This window comes from Corvus hawaiiensis, chromosome 11 (assembly GCF_020740725.1).
Source record: "Corvus hawaiiensis isolate bCorHaw1 chromosome 11, bCorHaw1.pri.cur, whole genome shotgun sequence".
Classification (NCBI taxonomy): Eukaryota; Metazoa; Chordata; class Aves; order Passeriformes; family Corvidae; genus Corvus; species Corvus hawaiiensis.
This window is the reverse complement of record NC_063223.1, coordinates 2,744,916-2,771,182: the sequence shown is the minus strand read 5'-3', so window position 1 is coordinate 2,771,182 and position 26,267 is coordinate 2,744,916. Positions and strand designations below refer to the sequence as shown.

Below are 26,267 nucleotides of genomic sequence, written 5' to 3'. Positions count from 1 at the left end.
AAAGTATGAGTCCTCATGCCTTTCACTCGGGTTTGTACGTGGCTGGGCAGTGCTGAGGGAAGCTGCTGACCTCCATCAGGTGGGGGAGTTTGCCCTCATTTCTCCATGTTTGTCTCTCAGTAAAAATGAGTTTGCTGTCTGCTGTAGGTTTTGTAGACTGCAGAAAAATATCACTACATAAAATCAATAAGGTTGGGAAAGACCTCCAAGATTATCAAGTTCTACCTTTGACCTCATACCACAATGCCCTGTAGTGTAGAAACCTTCTTGTCAAAACTTGATCAAAAGTGGTCACAGTGTTACCCAGGCTGAAGAATTACGTTGCTTTTAATTCACACAAGTTCATATGTTATGTTCCTAAGTAACTTGTGGAGTTAGACTAGTGTTTTTTCCCTTAGTATTTAAAGGAATACCTTTTCCCCTCACTGAATATTGTCTCTTTCTTTTACCTTTACAAGCAGTGATATTCACCAAACGTGGCTACAGCCAACATAGTTTTTACTGCTTTTGTGTTAAAGTAGCATGCAAACAGGAAAGCCTGGTTGGTATTCATAGCTGCGTGGTAGAAGCAGCAGAGAAGCAGCTCAGGAACAGCAGCAGTCCCAGGTGTTGACCAGCAGTGCTTGTGTAAGTGGTATAGGATCTTGTCGTACAGGTTGTATTCTCCATCTCCTAATGAGTTGTACTTTGATTAGGAAGAAAAATTTAATAATGGTTTTAAAACCAGGTTTTAACTAGGCATATACCATAAAATAGGTCTAAATATTATTTGCAGATAATAACTAATAACCTTAATGCTTTTCAATAAATAGATAAATAAACAGAAAAACTCTGAAACAACAAATGGGAACAGCTTGAATCTCAGGTATTGGCTGAGCAGCTAGTACATTGTGACTTACTCTAAATTTTTTTTCATATAATTTGTGAAGACGTGGAGCAAAATTTTTGTTTTGAAGGAGTAGTCCTAGCTATAGATTAGTAAGAAAAAGCTGTGTAAGTAAATTTCAAATAGTAAACTGAGTATATACCTCTGTTTTAAGAGGTTAGCATTTTATAAGAGGTGATTACTGGGCTAACTCTGAAAATTTCTGTCTCTGGTGTTTAGCTTTGCTCAAATTCAGTTAACAGTAGGATTGAAATTGTGAGGACATTTTCATTTTTTGCTCTTTCTTTATGCTGCATTGAGACCATTTGTATCTGTAACTGAAACCAAGATGAAGTAAAGTAGGTGGGCTTTACAGAAGATGAATGCAGTGTGACTGAAACACATTGTCATACCAATTAGGTCTAAATCCTGTTTCTACCAGAAGGCCTCCAGTACCATCTTCTGATTTAATGCTCTTCCTTAGTTTGTCAGAGAACTGTTTAATAGGCAAGTGTCTGTTAAACAGTAACTAGAACTGCAAAGCTGGAATTAAAGAAGGTAAAAATTGTGTAAAGGAAAAGCCTGTAGAACTGCAGTTATGTTTTGCTCTTTTATTTTTCTACATTACTTAAACTAAAGTTTAATAGCACTGTATCCTATTTTTTACAACAAAGTATTTTCATGTAGTCATTTCCTGCTTCTAACTGAAAGCTTCATACAACAGTCACTAAATGTCAGCACCTAAATCTTCATAATACTGTCGTTCTGTAGTGCAGTTTTGTTTTGTTTCAGACCATGGCTAGAGATCTTGCTCTGTATTCAATGTTGTCTTATTTTTCTTGTCAGTGCAAAATGTTTTCAAGGGGGGGGTAAACATTTACAGTGTATTTGTAGCAAGGCCATGGCTCATACATGAAACAAAGAGTTAACATTGCTGTTCATCCATTAACTAAAGAATACAAAAGTTTTGTTTTTCTCATTCTTGGTTTCTGTTGGCACATGATAATATATTCTTAATGGAATGGTCAGACTCAGATGTATCAAAAAAACAAAAACAATGACATTTTTCATTTAGTGGTAGGTGTGTATTTTTTAAGCTTGTTTATCCAGGTGATAAACTGATCTACCTTACCATTTGGATATATATTATAGACCTTTAAAAATATGGACAATTCTAAAAAAGTTTGTTAGGGTCAAAAATTCAGATATCCATTAAGTTTCTTGAAGAAAGGGAAAAATGAAAGTAATAAAAATTCCCACCAATATAATCTAATGTAAGTAAATTCTTGAACATGTTTTTTTTATACAGAGATATATTTTAATCATAGATGTCATTCTATTCCTCAGTTAAATATTATGACTGAGGACAAAACCATTGTATTGCAATGATTAGAACATCACTTCTCAACTTTCTTTATAAAACCCCCCACCAAAAACACTAAAAAGCCCCACCCCAACAAAAAAACATCCCAAACCAAACAAACCTCCCCCCCCCCCCCCAACTCCAGAGATCTATATCCTCAGCTGGTGTAAAGCACCACAGCATCTTTGAAGTCATACAGACACAGCTGGCTGCTGAGAATCCAGCCCTGGAGATCGTAGTGCATGGCAGCAGTCTGACATAAGACAGGTGTAGCTACAGGAGTTCCAAACGACTCCAGCAGAACAGGTTCAGACAAGTGCATTTCAGCCCACCCAGCATATTTCAAATGCTGTGCTGGCTATATGGATTAAACTTTTGATGACATTTTTCATAACAAGAACAGCAGAAACAACAGGAATTTTGAAAATAAAGATACAGTATTTAAATAGATGATAAAAATCTTAACACTACTAGGGAGACAACTGTCTGTAGGTTTATAATAAATTAAAAATAACCTTTGGGTTTGAGTCTGAAATATTTAGAGAGAAGCATCTAGATCGGTAGAGCTACTGGAGTGCATTTCAAAGTACTGCAGTGATATGAAACTAAAACTTTAACATAAATTATACAGTGATTTGTGTAAAATTATAAATGGATAGTAAGTAATTATGTTGGATCATAGTCAGTGAAGTGTTGGTAGACCAGGTAAATTGAATGTATTGTTCATTCATTTTCTGTGGAAGCAATTTAGCATACGCAGGGCATAATTTCATGCTGGCACCTGTTAATGGATGAGTAATACATCAGGCCACAGAACTCCTTAGAAACATGAAGAAAATGAAGCTGTAGTTCAATAAAAATGATAAAGTGCTTTAAATGATCATTTGTTGTTTACTACATTGTTTCTCATGTCATGGTAGACATCAAAACCAATCCAATGAAATACAATAGTGCTCTAGAGTAAGTAAAACTGAGCCTGTTACTTACTGTTGTCAATATTTCCATGTATTTTCTGGTCTTGATGTAGGCTTAGTTTATTGTGGGATCAGAAGAGCAGCTTATAGTACAGGCTGAACTTGCACAGACATAAAGATCACCATAAATAATCTCTATCTTGAAATTTTCATTTGCAACAATGTGGATGTAAGAAGAATGAAGAAAAAGAGCAAGCTGGAAACAGTTCCAGTGAATCCAGTGTGTGTGGCCAGTGGGCCTGAAATACACTGTTCAGTTTTGTAAGTCAGAAGAGGGTTGCTGGAAATGTATAGAAATCTGAGAATTTATTCCAAGTTCATTGAGTGAAAGCTGCTATAATATGGATGCTTCTTCCATGGCTTCAATCCACCTAAAAAGTAGAGGAAAGAAAAATGGTACGTGTAAATTTTTTTTGCATTTTAAGAAAATAAGTATTTTAAGAACATAAAGCCTGAAGAACACTGTATTTTCCACCCCAGCTCTAATGAGGAACTATAGTTCTGTGATTAAAGCAGGGAGATGAGTACTGGGACTCTTGCTTTCTAGTGCAATCTTGACAGTAATTTATTGTAAAATCTCAAAGATAGTACAAGTGCTTTCTTAGAATAGGAAAGATGAATCTGGTGAAGTATGATTTAAAGCAACAAAACCTCCTATAAACACCCATTTCCTTTTCTGTGTGTCTTGGGGTGCTGGCATTTTTATTACAAATTTTGTGAGTATCTTATTATGTGAAAGCAGTAACATTAGAATGGGAAGTCAAAAAAATCATTTGTTGATGAGAAAACTAAGAAATGAGTAAATTGAACATATAAATTAGAAGTTTCTATACACTAATCACCTTTGATAGACTTTTAGCTATGACTCTTGAGGCTCAGTCTCTTCTTTACGTACAGAAGGGAGCAAATTCTCCTTCCTGAAGGAACTGAAAAGCACCAGCTAGATTTTTAATGTCAATCAGGCCAGTCACATGCAATCTGGCTTAATCAAAATTCTGAAAGTTGTTTGTTTCATCTGTTACAAAGGCATTCTGAAGTGAAGGAGGGGAAAATCCCTACATAAGTGCACTGACTAATGTGGAAGTGTATCCCCATACCTGTGTGCTGAATTGTTATCCTCTGCTCGGAAGCTATAAAAGAGAGTCTGTTTGTGGTAGAGATGAAAAACTGTATCCATACTTCCTTCCTCCTTTTCTGGGGCAATGGTGAAACCCAACAAAGGCAAACTTTCTGTAGCAACTTTGTCCTGAAAGCAAAGAAGAAGTGAATCAAAATTTAGAGAGAAGGCTTGTAACAGTTTGAGGGCCCTTTCTGAAAAGCAAAAATACAACCCTTCTGTGACAGTTCTGCAAAAGCAGTAGTGTGAATGTTCTGCTGGACTCATGGCTCTTAACCTAAACAGGAGCAGTGCCTGTGTACTGCACATTTTTTATCTAATCTGAGTCCTGAACACCACTTCTCAAAGTCCAGTTCTTCATGATCATCCACATGGCCATGAAGGTCAAATTAGCCGTTACTTTGATGGCTGTCTTTGACATTATGGTCCAGGAGGCAAACCTGAGATTACTGAGAGTACAGTAGCAATTCTGAAAGCCTGAGACTCACTTCCAGTCACGTTCCTTTTGATCATTTTTACTTGCTGGCTGCAAGCAGTAGTCCTTTTGGTGCCTTGTCATTGCCTTTGACAGCACTAGTGATTTTTTAGAAATCTGCTCTTTCTCAAGCAGCACACATGCTTTCCAAAAGGCTGCTTGGAAATTTCCTAGTTCGTAATGCAATTAATCATTCATTTACTCCCAAGAAACTTCCATGAGTTTAGTTTGGCAGACACAGCTCTGTACAAGTTAAAGAAAACAATAAGCCTTAATGAAGTTGCAGTTTAGCTGTTACTGATAGCTGTAGTTTTGGTCACTGTATTTAGGTAGATTATATGTGTATATTGCTTTTGCCTCTGCTTTTAGAAGGTAAATTGCAGACTAGGAATGTAAAGTAAACCATTTTTGCTTTTCCCCTATTGTTGAACCAGAAATGATCACTTTTAAGGTTAAAAGAGATAAGGTAAATGTGTTGCATACAGAATTTGATGCTAAAGGTCTGAACTGCTGGCCAAAACATGAATCCTTTTGTGACTCAACCTCCTCATCTCTTTAAAGGGGATAACGTTGCTTCATATAACCATCACAGGGGTGATGGTGATGCAATTTTAAATATCTGATGTTTGCAAAGTATTTTAAAGACTTAAAGTACCAAGTATTGCTTTGACAGGTTCTTGCATTCTATATTCTTTATTTGAGCAAAATGAATTTTTATGTTTTTGCTTATGAAATCTATCCTTTATAACCAAACTTTGTATCACACTTCAAGTTTATTTGTATTGCAGCTATTATAAAATAAGAAAAGGGACTGGGAAAAGACAAAATACATAAAAGTGATCTAGTTAATACTCAGCCTCCTTGGCTGTAAGGAAGAACTTACAGGCCAACACAGCTGGCATTATTTTCACTTCTGCAGACTGCCTCCTGTCTTTCCCTGTCAGTGCTAGTAGGACAAGCATGTCCTATTTACACTTGCCAAACTACAAGATTCTCCTCCCCACTAGGAATGGATCACTGTACTCTCTATCTACAAAAATACCTGGCAGTTACTAAGTGCACCAGAGAACACCAAAAGATCTTGAAATCTTTAGGTGTAAATATGTATGTTAAGGGTCACGGTGGTTGACAATTTATAACAGCATGAATAGTAAGAAATCAAATAATGAAGGGCAGCATGTGAGGGCTGCCAAGGTCCAGCTAGAACTGTGGCTGAGCCAGTCTGTTAGGGCCAGGTCTCAGAAGCAGGTAGTTGTAAGAACTACCATTTATACTTTTCCCATTTACTGGTCTCCTGCCTGTAGGGAGTAAAGAAGGGGTCTCAGATAGAAAACTATTTCAAGTCAGATTGCACAGTACCTCGTTTGCTATGTAGGTGTAGAGGACTTTGCCTTTGATAACAAACCAGCGTTTCTTCCAGTGTCTTTTGCCTCCCTTACATCTGCTGAGGTAACCACTGATGGTAGCTCCCTCTCCTGAGGCTGCCACCTGGAGCAGGGTAGGAGAAATCAGGATTTTTAACAGTAAAGGCTTTTCCCCTCCTGATTATGCATGTTTGCATTGCACCAACCACTAAGTGAAACCATAAAAATATTGATACAGAAAAAATATAAGCATGGTATTATGGTTCTTTTTATCTGTTTGAATATTTACAGTTAAACTTACTTCTCAGTAACTCTAATGGTAAATATGCAGTCGAGTTATTATTGAGGTCAGTAAGTTTACAGTTGTGTTCTGAAAAGCCAAACTTGTCCCTTTTCCCACATCTGGTGTTTTTTGGTGCTTTTTGTATTTTAAAAGTACATGCTTCCAGAAGTGAATTACAGTTTTGTGGTTGAACACTTTTGAGATGTGGGTATATTTAGGGCCTTGCTATGGTTTTACATTAATTTAGGTTAATCACTTGATAATGACTTGGTTTTATTTTTGAAATAATATTTCTGAGAAGACTTGCTCCTCTCATAGAAATATTTTGAGGTCTAAGTGCTTAATGTTCTTAAAAATCCAGATTTTGAGTAGATGGGGCTATACACATGCACACATGGAATAGAGTGTACATCATTAGTTACAGCAGTAAACTGTAATGGTATTGAATTTAGAAACAAAGGGCAGAGAGTCAAAATCAGCTTTTGTAACACTGACAGAAGAGATGACCGAGAATTAATATAGCAGTGTTTTGCAGCAGAACAGAAATGTTCCAGGACCAGGAGTAATGCTATTGAGAGATAGTTCATGTTAATAAAGATGTGCTGCTTCCCTGTGAATAGAAAGGTGATGGGTTTTTTTTCCTTATGGGGTTGAAATTCTGCCTGCTAGCTCTTTTAGTACTCAGTTTGTGTGTTTGTATTACATGCTTGTATCTTTGGCACAGTTTCACAAACAAACCTCAAGAAATTCCAGTGTCTCGACTGTAAAATGAGTTCAGCAAGATTTTTGCACCCTAGTCTCTTTAATACAATGATAAATGCCTGCAGGAAATGGGAGTACTTTACTGTGCTCAAGTTCAATGGGCAGCTTAGCTACCTAGAATCAATCATCAACATGATTGGCACCTTGTTCCTGGAAAGAAAACTAATATAATTGGAGAAATCATGGCCCCATTAAAATCGGTGGGAATTTTGTTTACATTGGTAGAATCAAGATTTTACCCATTTGATTTGAAATGGTTTTGTTTGAGCTGGAGGGAAAGTGCCTGATTAAACATGTATGCTCTTGAATTGATTGCCAAGGACTATTCACTAAGTAAGTCTATTTCCTAAGGCAGTGTCATTTTATTTCTCTTGAAATCAAAGTAAGATTCCGGAAGTAAGAGTCTTGTTAAGAAAGGTAACTGATGAACAGTGTATCATGCTCTGTTGATCTGCCCTCTTGTTCTATCTAGTACCTTAAAGGCGCTTTAGTTTTTTCAAGACTTCATAGACTGATGAGCAAATTAAAGTACCGTACTCTAACTGAGTTTCTCAGTGGGCTCAAGACACTTCTGTGATATCTTTAGAGCTCAGAGTATTTTTGTATTTTAAACACTACTGTGAAAAACAAAAAAAAAAAATTGCATGATGAAAGTAAACCAAGGCACGTGCTGAGCCCACTGCACACAGTATAAATTAAAAACAGAGCTGCTGAAATATGAGTACACAGTTTTCTATAGTTCCTTGCCTTTCTCAGGCAGCTTGGTCCTACCTCCATGAGAGCTGAAGGGATTCTCTTCTGTTTCTTAAAAGATGAATAATGAATATTGTGGAACACAGAGGAGAAGGCACTGCTTGAACACCTGGATGAAGTTGGAGGGAAGCTCACACTTAGTGGCCGCTCTGCAAGATGAAGAAAATTCAGATAGGGAAGGGGAAAATAGGTAAGTTGGTACATATCAGGCTAGGGGAGACACATGACACACTAATACAAATGACTAAGGAAAATGCAATGCCTCCTCTATACACAGCTTTTATTTTAGTCTTTCTTTCAAATCACCCCTCTAAGTCTGATGAGTGGATTCCATGGCACCCTTAGTAAATGGTAGTAACCTAAAGTTTCTTGAAAAGGCCTGCAAGAAAGCTGACAAAGCACAAAACACAGCTTGTTTTCTTCTTATTCAAAATGAGCGTTAAGCAAATGGCTTTGACATCTTTCTCCTCTATGTTCTGTAACACCTTTGCAGGATAGATTCACTAATGCAACTTTCTTTCTGTATGAACCATTAATTCTCTTTGAATTGTGCATGGGAGACCGTTATTCTGTTTCTGAAAATTTCCATTAAGCCCATGTCTGAGTTCATATCTTCATGATTTCACTTCTGGCAACACATTATTTGATAGCTCTTAGTAAAGCACAGCATTAGTTTAGCACAAAGCTGAGTTACTGCTTCTGGACACACAGTGGCTTGGGGATGCTTTTCTGGCTGCTGTGGCAACATCTGTTTATGTGTTTTCTTGACTAGTGTGAATTCCCTTAATCAGGATGGAAAAACTAAATCTCATCTGTCCACACCTTTTTTTTCTTGGCAATATAATAAACTTACTTTTAGAGACTGTCTACATGAGTAGTTGTGCAAGAAAATGATTTCCTGTTCACTTTCTGTTCATACATTTGTAACCCCTCTCCCCCTTTTGTCTTTGATTTGGATGTGTACTTAAATCAGAAAAGAGACTTATATAGTAGGATAATAATACAAAATTCTAGATAGGCAGTAGCTCTTCTGCTTTGAATTCACGTTTTCATCTGTAACTAGATTAACTTGCCCTGTAGAAAAGTTCTTAGTGACTCTGCGTTTAGCCTCAGTATTTATTTTTGTAAAAGCTACAACATGGATGAGGACAGTGAAGAACCATAAAGACATTGTTTTATTTTAATGTATAATTAATTAGAAATGACAGGGAAGAGTTATCACCTATAATTAATTAAAGAATAAAATAGTTGAGCTAGAAAGAACCTACAACAATCTAGTCCCACTGCTTCACCAATTAAGGGTTGCCCAAACATTAAAACATGCTATTAAGGACATTGTTTAAATGTCTCTTAAAAACTGAGAGGCATGGGCTATAGACCACCTCTCTAGAAAGCTTGTTCCAATGTTTGTCCACCCTCTTGGAAAAGAAGTGTTTCCTCATGTCAAGTCAGAATCTTCCCTGCTGAAGTGCTGAACCTTTCTCATGTTTCTTGTCTCTGGATCAGAGGGAGAAGAGATCAGCACCACTGTTTCCATGTCCCCTCCTCAGGAAACTGCAGAGAGCAATGAGGTCACCTCTCAGTCTCCTTATCTTCAAAGGAGATGAGCTCAGAGTCCTCAGCTGCTCCTTGTAGGACACAGTTTTAATCATTATTCTGGTTTATCAGAAAGCCAGGGGAGCTCTCAGAGAACCTGGCTCATAATTATAGAATCCCAGAATGGCTTGAGTTGGAAGAGACCTTAAACCTCATCTCGTTCCATCCCCCTGCCATAGGCGGGGACACCTTTCACTAGACTAGGTGGCTCCAAGTCCCATCCAACCTGGCCTGGAACACTTCCAGGGATGGGGCAGCTGCAGCTTCTCTGGGAAACCCATGCCAGGGCCTCATCACCCTCTGAGCAAAGAATTTCTTCTGTATATCTAACCTAAGTTTTCCTTCTTTCAGTTTGAAAAAACAGTTCGCTAAACTTGATTTTATGGCTCGGTAAGCAGTTTTAGCTGCCATACAGCCTGGCCCTCCTGGAACCTCAATACACATGCCTCAGGCTTGAAATGAGGAATACTATTTAACAAAACACTATATAGTAGGCAGGTTCTAAAGCCTCCCCATTATACAAGCAGGAAATCGATTTGTCAGTTATGCCAAGAGTGAAGGAATCTTACCTCTTTTCTTAAGTTCTGCATAGCAGCTATCACAGACTTTGGCTGCTTGATCTTTGAGGTACTTCATGGGGTACTTGTTTCTTGAACAATTTCGACATACAATCTGTTCCAGCAAGAAGAGATGCCCATAAATATGATTTAAATTTATAGATATGCATATACAAAACAAATCCCCTGAGCTGGCTGGGAGAGGAAGTTGGATAGTGGACCACGCACGACTCCCAAATCTGTGGCAGTCAGGAAAAGCCTGCTGATTGAAATGCGATTGCTGTAGGTTTACACTGTTGTAAGCCAAGCAGAATTGGTCACTGTATTTGGCTGCACACCACTGCTGTGTCCTTCTCCCCAGAAATTTACACCTTCCCTATCAATGAATCATAGAAAGACCACTTTAATACTACTGCAGTTTTTGTAGCTTTGTTAGTACCCTTGTTTTCTTAAACAAGCTTGCATGTTCCTCCAAACCCTGTGTAGGTACAGACTGATTTTCTCTGGGGAATTAGAAAAAAAGATTAAGTTAAATGCTTTTTTATCCTGTCAAAAATCTCTGATAGTTTTATTAAATTTTTTTTTTAAATCAGTTTAAAAGACATCCGTGGTTTAAAACAGGACTGCAGGTTTATGTATACAAGCAAATCTCTAGAGTAAGAGGTTAAGGGACAAAACCAAGAAAGCTTATAGATTGCCTGAACTTTAGGGCCAGAGGCAACAGCTCTTCAATGGAGTACAAAGGAAGCTTTCCCTTCAGTCACTGATCAAACAATGCTCTACTGCTCAGTTTCTTCACTTTCCTTGGAAGATAATTTTACCAGCTGTTATTAGGGACAGGACATGGAGTAGTTGTGCTACTGCTCTGGTCCAGAACAGAGCCTGTATTTTTAGTGTATTGCTTCATTGTCTCTAGAGCTAGCTGTGTGTCAGATATAAATAACAGCTGCACTCAACAACAATTACCCTGTCAGCCTTTAGCTACTAGCCTTTGGGAGCTAATTTGACCTTAAGGCAAGGTTACTGTTATGCCTTCTAGCGACATTAGAAACCTAAGCGCTCACTGGTTCTGTGAGAAGTCAAATTCTGTTCTTGATATTGCTACAAATTTTCAGGTTACAGCAGTGCCTGCCAGTGTCCTGGAGGTGTGAATAAAATTCCCCTGAGAAGCTTGCACAGCTCTTACCTTCCCGCAGGCATGGCAGTGATGTCGCCTCAAAGTGAGGGTAAAGTCACAGCCACAGTTCATGCACATCATGACATGGGACACAGGCACCAGCATAGGAGGCCTCTCACCCAAGGGTATTCCAAGCCTTTCCCTTAGCTTAAAATGAAAGAAGAATAAATGAAGAAGCATCCACACTTCCAAAGTTCACTGTCAGCCCTGTTCCATTACATACAATTCTCTCATTTCAGTCTACCTTCACCTGCTAAGATCCCCAATTTTTCTCATTTCTAATGCACTTATCTAAGTGACATACAGCTGCTTCAGCATTGAAAGACAGTACACACTGGTGTTAAAGCCAGAGCACAAAAAGTAAAAATCCACATAAATCTATTTTGGGTCAGGCTCTGACACTCTTGCACATCAGACCAGTATCTGACTAATTGCACATGAAAATTGCAGGCAGGAACATGAGTTAAAAGCATTTTTTTATTAGCAGCTTTTGAAATAATATCCATAAAAAGCTCTACAACCTTCAATCAAAAAAGCACCTGAGTTCTTTGTCATTACACGTTGGGATGGTTGTGTGATAAGGGAACAGAGAGTAAAGAAAACAGTAAAACCAAAGTGAATTTACTCCACTCCAGATCTGATCCGTGCTTTATGGTTGATCTCAGTATATGTAAGAAGCTTTAGAAAATGTTATCTGCTGTTCCTAGTTCTTGGAATGCACCACATGGCAGTGATGTTCAGGTGCCTTTGGTCCAAGCCCAGGGAGCCACGACCAGTGTGGAACTGAATGCAATCTAATAAGCCGTGCTGAGCCGTGCTACTTCAGGTTCAGCACCAAAGTATTATGGGTACCTCACTGTCAGTTCACAACAGCTCAGCATTTGGCACAAGCAGGACAAACTTTTTTGCTTTTGAAGGATTGTTTCCTATGTGGAAATTAGACTTCTGCAGACACATAGGATCTAAACACAGACAAATCAAATTCCTCTAAATTTCTCCACGTGTACATTCAAGCTTACACCAGAAGCAGAGCTGCAAGAGAAATTTTTTTTCATTTGTTGAAAAAGGATTTGGTTTAGATTACTAAGTTGATTAATTTCTAATTTTTTTCTGTTAAATATTTGAAAGTAGATTAGATACAGGCTAGAAAAAAAATCCTGTTTTGTTTTTGAGTTAATTTTTTACTTTCTGAGGTCTTCAAAAATTGATGTATAGAATGGTTGAGTCTGGAAAGGAACTCTGAAGGTCACCTGGTCCAACCACTCAGCTCAGGCAGAGCCACATAGCAGCAGTTGGCAAGAACTGTGTCCAGGTGTCTTCTGAACCTCTCCAAGGATGGTGGCTCCACAACCTCCTCGGGCAACCCTGGGTGCTAGTGTTCAGTCACCCTCAGAGTGAAAAAGTATTTGCTGCTGTTTGAAGGAATCTCCTGTGTTTCAGTTTGTGGCCACTGCCTCTGGTCCTGTCACTGGACACCACTGAGAAGAGCCTGGCTCCTTCTTCTTTGTACCCTCCAGGTATTCGTACAATAGATCCTCCCTGAGCCTTCTCTTCTCCTGGCTGAACAGTGCCAGCTTTCTCAGCCTTTCCTCCTATCTGAGGTGCTCCAGTCCCTTATCAGCTTTGCTGCCCTTTGTTGGACTCTTTCCAAGGTTTCCATGTGTCATACTGAGGAGACCAGCATTGGACACAGCACTCCAGGTGTGGCCTCACCAGCACTCTTTCTTATTTAGTAAAACTGGGGTTCTACATAATCTAAAATAGCATTTTTACTTTTTATCAGATGTGGGTTTTGCCTCCTTAACTGGGAGTAGTAGAACTGAAAATAATGAGATAATAATATACATAATTGCACTGGTGCAATTTCAATATTGCTGGTGGGGTTTGCACGGGTAGTGACTTTATTGTGTATATTAGTGTAACTAATGGGCAGCTTGGGGTTTTTTTTTAATCTATGAAGTTTGTAGCTATTTTTAATTAACCCAAAATAGCTACTAGTTTGTCCTTTAGGACAAAACAATCTTCCTCCAGAAGAACTAAGCAAAGGCCACAGAGTATGGAGTGTGATTAACATTTCAGAGGTAGCCCGTGAGCTGTGATGAGTTCCATCGTTCAAGCTTGGCATACTTGTTTAAATGAAAATAGAGTATCTGGCTACTAGGAACTCTGCATTGTATAACCTTCCTCCTTTCTCTCTCTTTCTCTCCCTTCCCTTTTCAAGCATTGAAACATTTGGCCTCCTTTTACCTCCACGCTGCTGTGGAAAGTCGAAGTCTTGTGAGCTTTGTAGTCATCTGGGATGTGTTTGCTGATGCAGCTGTACCAGTCATCCCTTTCTGAACAAGAGCTGGGGAATGAAATACAGCGGAGCAATTAATGGCATGCGCAGCAGGGACTGAAACAAGCTGATCAGAGGAGAAAAGTTTCACTTCATGAATGTTTGCTTTTCCCCTCTACTACACTACACTGAATAATTATCTGACCAGGAACAAAATTGACTGTTGGATGTATTCAGAGTGATGGTTAGTGTAGCTGCATGCTTAGGACTGTGACTGAGAAGGAACTAAATGTCCAGAAAAATTTTCAAAGTAGTCTCTGGCTTTGCTATAAGCTGCTCAATCCTAGATCACACAGGACAATATGAAGTGTCTCTTTTTGTCCCGTCTGCCCTATCTTTCAGGCACTCTAGTGCATAGAGTGTTGGCAGATATGGGTTGCTCAAAGTAAGTGTGTTTATGCTCATCTCTACAGTGGGATGCTTAGATGAATTGCGTGTTGGGAAATGCAGAAGTGTGTCACCCACGATAGAGATGTGAATGATTCATTTTTCCTTTAGCTTCTTCACAGACAACCTCCAGTCTCCTGGAACAGAAGAAGCCAGGACAGCAATTTGTGAAGGAAGCTGGGCGTTCCGTGGAGTTGCAGTTATGCGTGGAGGCCAGTAATTCTCCAGACTGGCCCCTAGGTGCCCCCTGTGCACAAGGCAAACCAGCGAGCACTTTGCACTTCCCTGCCAGTCCAGCTATCCCCAAAAAGCAGCAGGGTGCCTGTTATTTCACAGATGCATTTGCTCTGTTACACCCATGAGGTATCCTGCCTATTTTAGCTGTTTCTTCTGCTGTGACTTCAAACTGTGCACTTCCTGTTCATCTGAAACTCTGCACAGCTCTAGCGGTTTCTAGCCTCAGTCACAGGAGGGAATGCAACTCAGTGTGGTCTCCCCTCTCCAAATCATACCAGCCACTCACATTAAAGCTACCCACTAGACTTTGTTGTAAAAACTAGCAGTAGCATCATTGCCAGCTGCTGTTCAGCTGTGATTTCCTCACACTGTCCTCATGAAGACCACCAAACAAGACATCTGAGAACAATTTGTGTTTTGTGGTCTTAAAAAAATAAGAGCACAAAAAGAGAGGAAATGCCAGATTTTCTTGATGATCTTTGACTTGGCATCCCTCTGCACTGTGAGCATAAGCCCTTGTCTGAAAAACATGAGCCTGTGCAAAATTCAACAAGCCTGGAGCAGAAACTCTGAGCTAGTGTATGTACTACAAATTGGCTAGCCTCTGGAAGCCAAGGAGCTATGTGACAGGAGATCATCTCTGTCAAGAGCCACACTACTAGTCATAGAATCCCAGAATGGTTTGGGTTGAAAGGGACCTTAAAGATCGTCTCATTCCAACCCACTGCCATGGGCAGGGACACCTTTCACTAAACCAGGTTGCTCAGAGCTCTATTCAGCCTAGTCACTCCTTATAACTACCAAAGTTACCACGTGTCTAATTATGCTTTCTAAGAAATCTGGAGATGTCTGCATCTTCCAGACAAATCGTGTCCACTGCCTAGAAAACACTAAGGCCTGACTTTCCTGATTGAAATATTTCTCTTGCTAATTCTTTCATGGCAATTCTCTGCACTTGAGAATTAAGATATGATTAAAAATCACAAAGGAAATTATGGCCCATATAGTGATGGAAATTAAAGCCACTTTAGGGAAGACAGGTAAGAAGGACAACATGCTGTCAAAAGTCTCATATCTAACTGGCCCCTTTAGCCTCTTCTCCACTCAATTAAAGATCTCTAGGAAGTAATTGCAGGTTATTAGTGACTAAATGTGGGAATAACACCTGTCTGCTGATGAGTAAGATCAATTATGTCAATTTTCATAGGTCTGTTCTTAATTAGCTATTTGACTGGTTGCATAAAGGCTCAGAGGAGTTTCTGCTGAACCTCTGAGACTCAGAGAACCTCAGCCCTTGATTCACTATTGCCACATTTGGTCCTTGTGGGATTTTTGGGATGCATCTTCTGTGCTATCAGTTATTCACATTGGTTGATATAGTCATCATTAAGCAGAAAAAGGGGGTCAAGTTGTCACTGTATTTCACTAGACAGCAGGGGACCTTCACAGATCATAGAAATTGGACCAGGATAGGATTTTGTCACAGTGCTACCACTATCACTCTAAATTAGCCTTTTAGGAGGTAATATTGACTGTGTTCTTCTAGTATTTTCTCTGGTATTTTATATAAGCACCACAGAGTTATCCCTATGTACAAGACTAATATTTTTGAAATGCAAATAAAGATATAAGAGCATAAGAGCCTTCTCCATAAAGGTGCTGTGCTCCCTACAAAAACCAATAACATGGCTCTTCAGGTCAACAAGCCATTTTCAGCAGGAAATGGAAAGACTTTACAGTGCCATCTGCTCATATAGCCATGCTGACTTCTGAGCTTTGGTCATCCTTAGTCCACTGCCTTTAGTTCCTGGCACTCATGCTGTATTTCCTCAGTGCATTCACCTTGTCTCATACAAGTATAAAGGCTTTGAGGTTTGCCTTGTGGTTGTTAACAACTGGCCTTTAGTGCAGGCTTGCAGCACCTCAGTGTGAGCAGTAAAATATACAGTATTTAGGGACACTTGAGGCCTTTTCTGCACTTTTCTGTCTTTGGTGCTTCTTTTGGTGAGTGTAACAGGCCAAGGATGTTGTGCAGTGGAGTTAGGAGGGCATGCTGGCTTGCTGGCTCACTGGTATCTCATCAGCTCTGTCAGCCAGTGCAAAAAGGAGGAGGAAGAACTGTTCTTGGGTGACTTATGGCAGATTGTTCACTGAATGAGCAGCACAAGGAAAGGGAAGGGGCTCTATCCAGTCTCTGTCTGTCTGTTATCAGAAGGGTAACCTTAGTCTCAGGCCCTGGTTCTATCTACTACCAAATAAACACAGCTCACAGTGGCCTCACATACTTTGTTTATGCTAATTAAGCATGGACTTGATATGAGTACAGAAGGCAAAGAAACATCCTAATAATGCAAGCAGTGCATCCCAAGCTGCTCACTAGGGATGACAACTTCAGTTCCCCTAGGGAAAGGGGACGTGCAGCAGAATTTCCCCTCTACAATAGAGGAGGACTGTACACATCCTGCTTTTATAACTGGCAGGTAATTCAGAATTACTGTGAGTATATTTTGAGGATTGTGATGAGCGTGCAGGTCTAAGAAAATCTCAGATATGGTTATGGTTATAAAAGGAAATGGACCAAAAGGCTTTGACAGGTAGCTGAGCATTCCTCACAGATGCTAAGTGCTCTGGGAAGGATGAGAGCTCCAAATTCTGATTCTGAATAAGAAAGTGCCATCCCTGTCTTTCTCTTGCACTGTGTAATTTAGGAAGTCGGCTGTGTTTCTAGGCATTCTGTTGCACACTGTAGTTGCAGACTGATGGTGGGAAAGTCAGTACTTAAAAGCATTGAAGACCTTGCTATTTGGAAGACTTAATTTTAATACCACTGCTAGTGTGCTCTGTCTTTTGTAATAAACTACATGTGGAAAACAAGCCACCTACCTTTCTGCTATAGCTGTAGGTAAATTAGCGGGATAGTTTTGGGATAGAAGCATGAAAAATACAGTACATAGCTATCTTCTGATCAGAAACTGACCTACAATGTCTTTTTGGCACTAGCTTGGGATGCTAGAACAGAGATCTTGACTCTCAGTTGCTATAAATACTAGTCATACACAAACTCATTAGTGAAATTCCTTTTATTAGAAAAACCCATAAGGTTGCCAGTAAGGTTTAATTTTGACTTTGTCACTTAAGCACTATTAAATACTTTTATATCTGTTGTATGGTATTACCTAATTACTATTTTCTCCAGCAGCTTCACAGCCCTAGAGGTGTGAGGTAACAAGGGAACTTATAAAAGGGAGATATAACAGACTCCTAGTGTCACAGGGAAAGAATGTGAAAGATAACGGAAGGTACCCAGGCCGCTTCTTTCCTTTCTCTTTAAGATGTTATTAAGAGCCAACTTCTAGTCTTTAGGGAGTACATTAATTGAATTAGTTACAGTTTATAAGCCTTGCATTTATAATGAATGTTGATTGTGTAATCAAGTACTCAGCCATTGTCTGTCACCAGTAGCAAAAAAGAATGAGACACCATTTCAGTCTTGGGTATTGGTTGGACTAATCTAGAGGTACAGCTCTAGAATGTAACACCCTTTGCCATGGACATTTGGGACCAGTACCTTGCTGACAGAGTCAGGCAATGTTCATCGTATTCAATCTTCAGGATGTTTTGGGCTTTCTCTATCACTGGGCGACTGACCTAGAAACAAATACCATGAACATGAGTGTGGACATGAGTTAAACTGTCTATAACCAGTACACCATACGTGTCTCAATGCATATGATCTTTGATATCCCAACCATCTGTTTCATATTTCAATACAAAGAGATGGGCATTAGGGTTTTTTGTATTGCTGTTGTAATGAGAAATGATCTCTATTTCAATATGATGGTGTGCTGAAGGAAAAAAAAAATCACTTAATCCAGCCTATAAGGATAAAGTATCTATGAGGGTTTAATTTTTAATATGACAAGCTTAGGAGATGTTTAGTCTGACAAGCATCAGAGCATTTTGGTCTTTGCTTGTAATGAATAGAAATCACATTTTTTCTGACATGCAGGCATTATACAGTGAAACACTTCAGTTCAGTGAATGCCTGTCTGCAGCGAGGCTCTTTAAGAGCAAAAAAAAAAAAAACCAACTTAAAAGCTACAGCTTAGCTAAAATCTTTTCCCTACCATGGAGTATATTAGTAGCCTGCTAATAGCAACAGCCAGTGAGGAGAAACATATCTTCATAGTTTCATTTTTATTAGCAAGCATCATTACACTAGTGATTCAGTGTTTCAAATGTACTTCAGTAAGTACTTGCTCCTCAACTCCTTTTCGCTTAACAGCAGAATATTTTGGCAATTCCTAGGAATTTCTGGGATCCCTGAGTTAGTTTTAAACTCTCAGGTCCCTGGGATGATCAGCACCCCCACCTTTTCGCAACACCTTAACCTTCCTGTGTCATTCCACTGAAATTAATGATTAGTTATTCTCATCTTGTATGTTTTCTAGATCGTCAGACTCCTGACTTGTCACTTCAAATCCTCTTTCACATAAATTCAACTTGGATTATTAGCTATAGAACAGTTATGAAGGTCCAATAGAACTCTTTGGTCCAATATCTCCTGTTCCACAGGTGCTGGTTCCAATGAGTACATAGGGAAAGAGTGTAAGGACAGATTAATTGTGTTTGCAATTTATAAATTTATTGAAGAAACTGGTTTTGTATCACTGCATGAAATTACTCCCAATACACCTTTCCCCCATAAAGTTGGCTAATTGCTTTTTTAACCATTAATGCTTTTGATGAAAACAGTTAAAAGGCACATGAAAACCAGGCTTGTGTAAATTTTGAGTAGCAGGAGTTTTAAACCAGGCAGACTAAGCCCTAGTGAATACGTTGAAGGGAACAATAATGCATTGGCTGGAGACAAAATGGTATAATATATCTTTTCTGTTTCCTGTTTCATGATCAGAGGGTAACTGATTTTGGCTTGTATTACTTATGCAGCCTGAATAAGGCTGCCATACTAAGTCACAGACTTAGAGACAATATTTTTGTTTGTTTTATACCATTTTTCCTTCTGTCTCCTGTAAGAGACAAAGGAATACCCTGAGAACAGGTTCATCCCCTTTTTCCCCTTGCTGGATATGAGACATAAACCAGCAAAGCACCAGCAGCTCACTATAAAACTTTAATTCAAACTTTTAATACAGATGAAGCATTACCTTCATGCCTGACACAGCCAAGGTGTTTTTCAGTCGGTATTTGCCATCCTTCTGGGGATATGTGTACAGCAGAACATCATTCATCTATATGAAAAGAAAGACAAAATCAATGATTTGCAATATGGTTTGCAGGCCTGCCTGCCCATTCTCCTGGGGGGGATACACAGAACAAGCTGTAACTTGATGAACTGCTGGGACTGTTACTAAAGACAGGCCCAAGCAACACAGCTTGGATCAAAACATGCATTTCCACAAAACTCCAGGGAGTCTGCATGCAGAACTTTATTTCTTACCATTTCTGACTGTTGCTAATGCCTAAGCAAGTTAGTTAATCAGCTCTTTTTTATCCAGCACAGGTGAAACAGCTACTTGTTTTAAAGGCAATGACATGTTCAAGTTGGCAAGGCAGGTTCTGCATTTACTAGCTGGCAATACCTACTAACTGCGTGGTGCTGCAGGTCTGACTCCCTTGGGGATCCCTTAACAATGAAGCTGCAGTAAGGCTACACACAGGGCTGGCATTCACAGACTTCCATCTTCTGGGCAAGAAAAAGAGGTGGAGGTGAGGAGAGGTGCCACAGTCTGAAGGAATGATTCAGGGAGGAATGGTTTGGCTATTGGAGAGTAGTAACTGTACTTCACTACTAGTGAAATTCACCCAGACATCTCACAGCTTTGCTGGGTCTGTGGGCCACAGCAGAGATAATGGAAGGGCAAAAATGAGAAACTTCATTTTATGAGGAAAAGGAATCTGTACCTTAACACCCCAAATATTTCCATGGTTCTCATAGTTCCTTGTAGAATGCATGTTTTTCAAACAGCCTCATACTAAATGGGACCAGATCTTCCTCGCAGTGTGCATAACTTAATTCTAGGCATTATCACAGCCTTTTACCTTGATGCCAACAAACAAATTAATGAAGCAGTAGAACTGGACCTTGTGGGTCTTTCCGGACCTCTCCTGCCCTTACTACTAGAAGAAGTAGCAGTATTGGTGGCTCTAACACTGCCAAAGTAGCGTCTGCCTGCATGCATTCCTTGCTTTATTTGAGTGACCAGGTCATGCTCTCCTGCTGTCTTTCCCAGACCTCTCACATCAGTACCTATTTGCATACACTCAGTCAGACCCTTGACTACTGTACTGGGACACTATGAACAAAGATTGCAAGGCAATGTAAAACCAAGGAAACTGAAGAATGATTTGGCACTAAAATACTGTGTCCTGTGTATAGGATATACATCCTGTAGTGAATTACTGGGGTCTTGATAGTACTGCCTGACCACCTGAAAGTGCTGGTATAAAAGTTTCACTAATTTGCCTGAAAAAGAAAATGGAGAGTGGAGCCTTTTGGATGTTTTCTTAAAAGGTCATAGTTCAGCTTTCTTACAGAACAGGAACAATGGTTAAAGAAAAATTACATGGAATCAATAGGCATGGGATTAAATCCTTATCACCTCGGACTTAACAGCAAAACAGTTGTTGCCTTTATTAAGACATGAATTCACTCATGCACCAGTTCATTAAGTAGCTGTCTGAGTCACAGCAAAACAGGCTTATATGCTTTAGCTGTATGTCTTTAAAATGCATATTCTGGTTAAAATGAGGCAAAACATACTGAAGAGTGACTTCCCAAAACTTTTGCCTGAAATTTTATGACTTTTAAAAATCAAATTGAGTTTATTGAGTAGGACCAGACAATATTTTTATAGACATTACTGGAACAGTTCATTCTAGTATTTTAACAAAAAAACCCCTCCCATCCTTTCTTGCACTGGACACTCTACTGTGTATTTTTCCTTGTCCTTCTAATAAGTCTTAACTCCTTTAAATGTCTTTTAAGAAAGTTAAAGGGAGTCTTTTATGTAAGTTTCAAACTCTTGTCAGCTGAGGATATAAAGCCTACTATCAAGTCAGAATAGTAGTCTTATGTTCTCTTCTCTGTAGTCCAAAGTTGGAGCAACAACACAATAGAATTTCCTTAGAATAAGGTGACAGATTGCTTGTAACAGTTTTTCTGTGATGTACTTACTGTTCCATAAATTACTCTCCACTAATATTAATCTGATCAGCACAGTAGCACCTGCACAATACTGACCACATGACGATTCACACTTTAACCAGGACTATGCATAGCCAGTAAATTCCTCACAACCCACTGCATACTATCTAGGAGGCTAAGAGACAAAACTGAGAACGTTTTCAGTGGAAAGCAGATGACAGCTATTTTCACTTTCTATTACTAGTGGTAACTAGGATTCCACCAGCCAGGTGGGAAAAGGGTAAAAAAGGCAGGCAGAGTTTATTGCTAATATTAAGAAAATGTGAAATAAGAGAATACTACTGAAATCTTCTATTTGCCTGGTGATCCTGCTATCTCCTGCATGTTCAAAGGATTGTGTGGGAAAACTGGACTTCCTCTGCCGCTCATCAGTGCCAGTACTTAAGGCATTTCAAACTGCAAGAAAAGGTAACTATTTAGAATCATAGAATTGGAATATTCTGTGTTGGAAGGGACTCTCAAGGATCACTGATTCCACCTCCTGACCCTGCACAGGACACCCCATCATTCCCACCCTGTGCCTCAGAGCATTGTCCAAATACTCCTGGGAGCTCTGGCAGCCTTTGGGCCATAACCCCTGGGAGCCTGTTCAGTGCCCCACCACCCTCTGGGTGAAGAACCCTTTCCTAATATCCAGCCTAACCCTCTCTTGACAGCTTCATGCTGTTCCCTTGGATCCTGTCACAGAGAGCAGAGATTGGTGCTGCTTCTCTACTGCCCCTTGTGAGGGAGCTGCAGACCGTGATCAGGTCTAACCTCAGTCTCCTCCAGGCTGAACAATTCAAGAGGCCTCAGCCACTCATTGTATGGCTTCTCCTCCAGATCCTTCACCATCTCTGTGTTCCTCCTTTGGATGCTCTCTAACAGTTTTAGCTCCTTCTTACACTGTCATGCCCAAAACTGCACACAGTACTCAAGGTGAGGCTGCCCCAGTGCAGAGCAGAGCAGGACAACCCCCTCTGTCACCCAGACCGTGATGCTGACCCTGATGCCCTCCTGGGCACAGCTGGCCCTCTTGGCTGCCAGGGCACAGCTGACTCATATTCAATTTTTTGCAGACCAGGACCCCCAGGTCTCTTTTCATGGTGCTGCTCTCCAGCCCCTTGTTCCCTAGTCTACACACACAACCAGGGTTGCCCTATCCCAGCACTAGTCCTTGTTAAACTTCATATGATTGGTGATTGCTCATCTCTCTAATTTGTCGAGGTTTCTCTGCAAGGCCTCTCTGCCCTCGAGGAAGGTGACAGCTCCTCCCAGTTTAGCATGTTCGGCAAACTTACTTAGTATCCCTTCGAGTCCTGCGTCCCTGTCATTCATGATGTTAAAGAGCACTGGCCCTAAAATGGAGCACCATTTAGGGCACTAAGCCCAAGGAAGTGAACTCCTGAGAGAGATTTTCAGGATTCTGACATAATCTGCTATGAGGCTTCTTGAGTAGTAAACTCAATTTATTTTATGTATTTTAAAAGTTATATATTTCTTTTAAAAGCTGCTTATACTTTTATTACCGTTGATAAAGGATGACACCATGGTGCATACCATTATCATGACAACTCTGATTAATATCCTAAGATTTTACTAAACATGACTTTGCTTTATAATTGCCCACTGCCATTTTTTTCCTCCTTCTTTTTTTCTCCCCTACAGTATTTAGCAGTAGGCTGTGATTTGGAGGTCCCACTAGCCACAACTTGACACAGTGAAATTATGACAAATATTTCAAAGCTTGCGAAGCAAGGCACACATATTCATGAAGAAAGAAAGGGTTTGCACTCACTGCTGTCTCTTTTGCCACATGCACAGTAGAGACCTGAGTGCTGGCCATATGAATGGTATGGACAGAACTACCATCAGTACCAGTGGTTTCATGCATCATCCTGCTTCAACTGCCCACTGTTCCCTGAAGCAGTGAGGACTGACTGATGATAAAAGCTGGTCTTTAAGCCTCTCAGAAATCTGCAGTAGAAGAGATGAACTGCAAGAACCCTCAGGGAAGTTCCCACAAGTCCTTGGGCTTCAGACACACTTCTTGTTTGCCAGAATACTTTTGAATAATTGGGATTCCCAGACAGCTCAGAATTTGATATTGGAGCACATATCCTTATTCTTCATTGCTCCATGGATACACATGTTCCCCAAAACAACAGTTGGCAAAACAGAGAAAGAAGGATATGTCTCCTCTTTAATTCTTTTCTTCTCTGTTACTACTTTTCTTTCCCCTCCTTCTTTTTATAATTCCCTGTGTTGTGACAGGTACGCAGTGACATTAGAGTCAGTGCAAGTTTTCTAACGTATAGTGTTCAAACTGAGTGATCCAGACAAGTTTATGACCTGCTGAACTGCTGGCATCCATATGTAATATACTCTCTGTCTAAAAGTTTCTACCACATGTTTGGTTTTTTTTAATGTTTTAAAGGCTAGTTAATTATGAACCCTGTCTTCTTCTATTCAAGTCTGAGTTAAACATCCCCTGAGTGTCAGTGGAGCAGTCTGAATGTGTGCTGGAGCTGTGTTTTCCAAGCTGTGACTCTAAAAATCTATACTCCAATCCTGCCAGATAGAGCATTAAACAGTCTCCCGTTTGGTAGTAGCTTCCTGCAACCCATTTTCAACACAAGTGGCCTTTGTAAAGAAATTCTTAGAAGCGTGAGATAAGAGAGAGGCTCTGAGTTGCAAAGTCTCGTAGTTGGGGGGCAGTTAGGGGACCTGCCAGTTTCAGCAGCCCATACTGTGCTGCACAGAGGCCACAACATCCTTGTAAACAGAGACTGGACTCAGGAAACAGACACACAGCAAAAGTCACAAAACATCCTGCCAGGAAACACCAGATTCAACAATACCATCAGCCTGCACAAAACAGCCAGCTCAAGTAACATGATGATACACACAACATACACCTGCAGAAACATTTGAAATTTGTCTTTACACTGGCATGCCTATATGGGCTCTGCACAGATATACAGTGCTCCTTATAGGCAGATATATTTTCAGAGCACAAGCATGCACACCACTAAAGCATACCTCGAAAGCACAGGCCAAGCAGGAATCTGGCACACACTCAAGTTTTACAGCATATTCTAACTACAACTTTAGTTTGATTGGCTCATCTCCTGGGATGTATAGGGATTAAATTCTCAGGGTTATCCTCCAGTGTGTAGTCTTGCTCTGAAATTCTTTCCAGGTCCTGGTCTTGATTTAGCCTTCCATCAGAGTAAGTTCACTACTAAGAACTTCAGAAAATGCTGTTCATGTAAAAATCTGTTTTGGATAGTGAAGGTAAATAGACTTATTTCATCAAAGCTAAGCCAATACACCTATACATGCTGGGTTCTGGTGACCTTTTTGAGTTGCTACTGACATGTGAAGCATTAAAAAAAAAGTTCTGAAAGGTTTGGGTTTTTATTAATACACAAACCTGGGTTTTGCAAGTGGCTTCAAAGGATTATAATATGATCTTTAGAAGATAAATACTTTAAATAAATGTTGGTTTTAAGAGAAAATGCTTAGGAAATTATTCTAATCTTGGGGTTTGGGCATGGGTTTTTCTTCCACAGTGTCCCCAGGTATCAGAATCAAGACAGCACTGACAGTGGGAAGAATATTTTCATGCAGGCATGGCCTGTTAGTGAAAGGTGTTGGCAGTGATGGTTGGTAGGGCCTTAAGACCAATGCAATAAACGTGCTATATGCCAAGATAAAAATATGCTGATGTAGCTATGCAGTAGTTGTGTCTTGCTGTATCCACAGGCTAAATAGTCCTTTAAGCAATGCAGGAGTGGTAGTGGCATGTGCAGTGGTGGCACCACTGAGAATCCGTAGCAATAGTAGTGACAAGCAGATAATGCAAGACCATTCAGGTGTTAACGCAGGAGTTACCATATTCCACAGTAATTTTCCTGCAGTTTCACCGTACATGGAATTGCTTTGCAACCTGAGGAGCATTCATGTGGAGGAGACTGGAGTAAAAAAAAAAAATCGCTGAACCCAAAGGTAGATGTGTGCCAATAAGTTTCAAATAGTTTCAAAGACCCAATCACCCTCTCCCTGCCCCTACTGGATATCTAATACAGGAAGCCTGAAGTGATTGCAACTTCAGTGTGTTAGACCAGGAAAGAAGCCAGGTTTATGTGTCTCTTTGTTCTTGAAAGTGACCGTTATGACTAGCTCCACCCCATTCTTTGCATGACAGCACATTTGGTCACAATTTGCCTTGCTGACTGAAAGGAAGAAAAAACCACTTTTTCTGCAATACTGAGAGCATCTATTAACAAGACATTGGCTACTGTAATGTCTCCAGCTGTTGAGACATTTTTCTCTTTGCAGTTAACATCTGACTTTGAGCATCTGAACTTTCCCTAGGAATAGGGAAATGGTTCCTAAACTAGAGAGTGCCGGAAACTAATTTCTGTGCTTGCTTTGTTCCAGTAATGCTTTTGGCCTCTTGTGACCTGTGACCTTCAAGCTGATACAACCATTTCGGATGACTTGAAATTTATATAAGTTTATCCCAAGTTTAAATTACTTTCCTCTCAACATTTATTACTAACCTGATTTATGATCTTCCTTTAAAATTCTCTATATCAGTTACACTAGCTAAGTTTGTAACACTTCAGCATTTGCCATAGTAATGGGTTTATGATGGCAGTTTCAACAAAGACACTGGAAGACAAAAGGGTAGCAATGTCTTGGAATTTTGTCCCAGCTTTAGACACAATTCCAGAATAATTTTGAATACTAGCAAAGGCAAGTGTTTCAGAAGAGAGATCAGTAGGGATTTAATTATCATCTGTT

At 39.8% G+C, this 26,267-nt stretch overlaps 1 protein-coding gene across 5 annotated transcripts in view; it reads right to left on the bottom strand.

Moving 5' to 3' along the window:
* FGD5 (FYVE, RhoGEF and PH domain containing 5) overlaps nt 1-26,267 on the bottom strand; it is a 99,015-nt gene continuing 72,748 nt past the window's right edge. For 3 of the 5 annotated variants that reach the window (XM_048315407.1, XM_048315406.1, XM_048315405.1), the window contains 9 exons: nt 19,417-19,500; nt 17,817-17,896; nt 13,534-13,633; nt 11,296-11,433; nt 10,122-10,224; nt 7,975-8,105; nt 6,154-6,282; nt 4,300-4,448; nt 1,462-3,573 (listed from right to left, as the gene is read on the bottom strand). In XM_048315407.1, coding sequence (XP_048171364.1) covers nt 3,537-3,573; nt 4,300-4,448; nt 6,154-6,282; nt 7,975-8,105; nt 10,122-10,224; nt 11,296-11,433; nt 13,534-13,633; nt 17,817-17,896; nt 19,417-19,500 — 951 coding nt within the window. In that variant the 3' untranslated portion in view covers nt 1,462-3,536. Of the gene's footprint in view, nt 686-1,461; nt 3,574-4,299; nt 4,449-6,153; nt 6,283-7,974; nt 8,106-10,121; nt 10,225-11,295; nt 11,434-13,533; nt 13,634-17,816; nt 17,897-19,416; nt 19,501-26,267 lie in introns of those variants that run through there. The other 2 variants (XR_007206057.1, XM_048315408.1) reach the window with 2 other exon arrangements.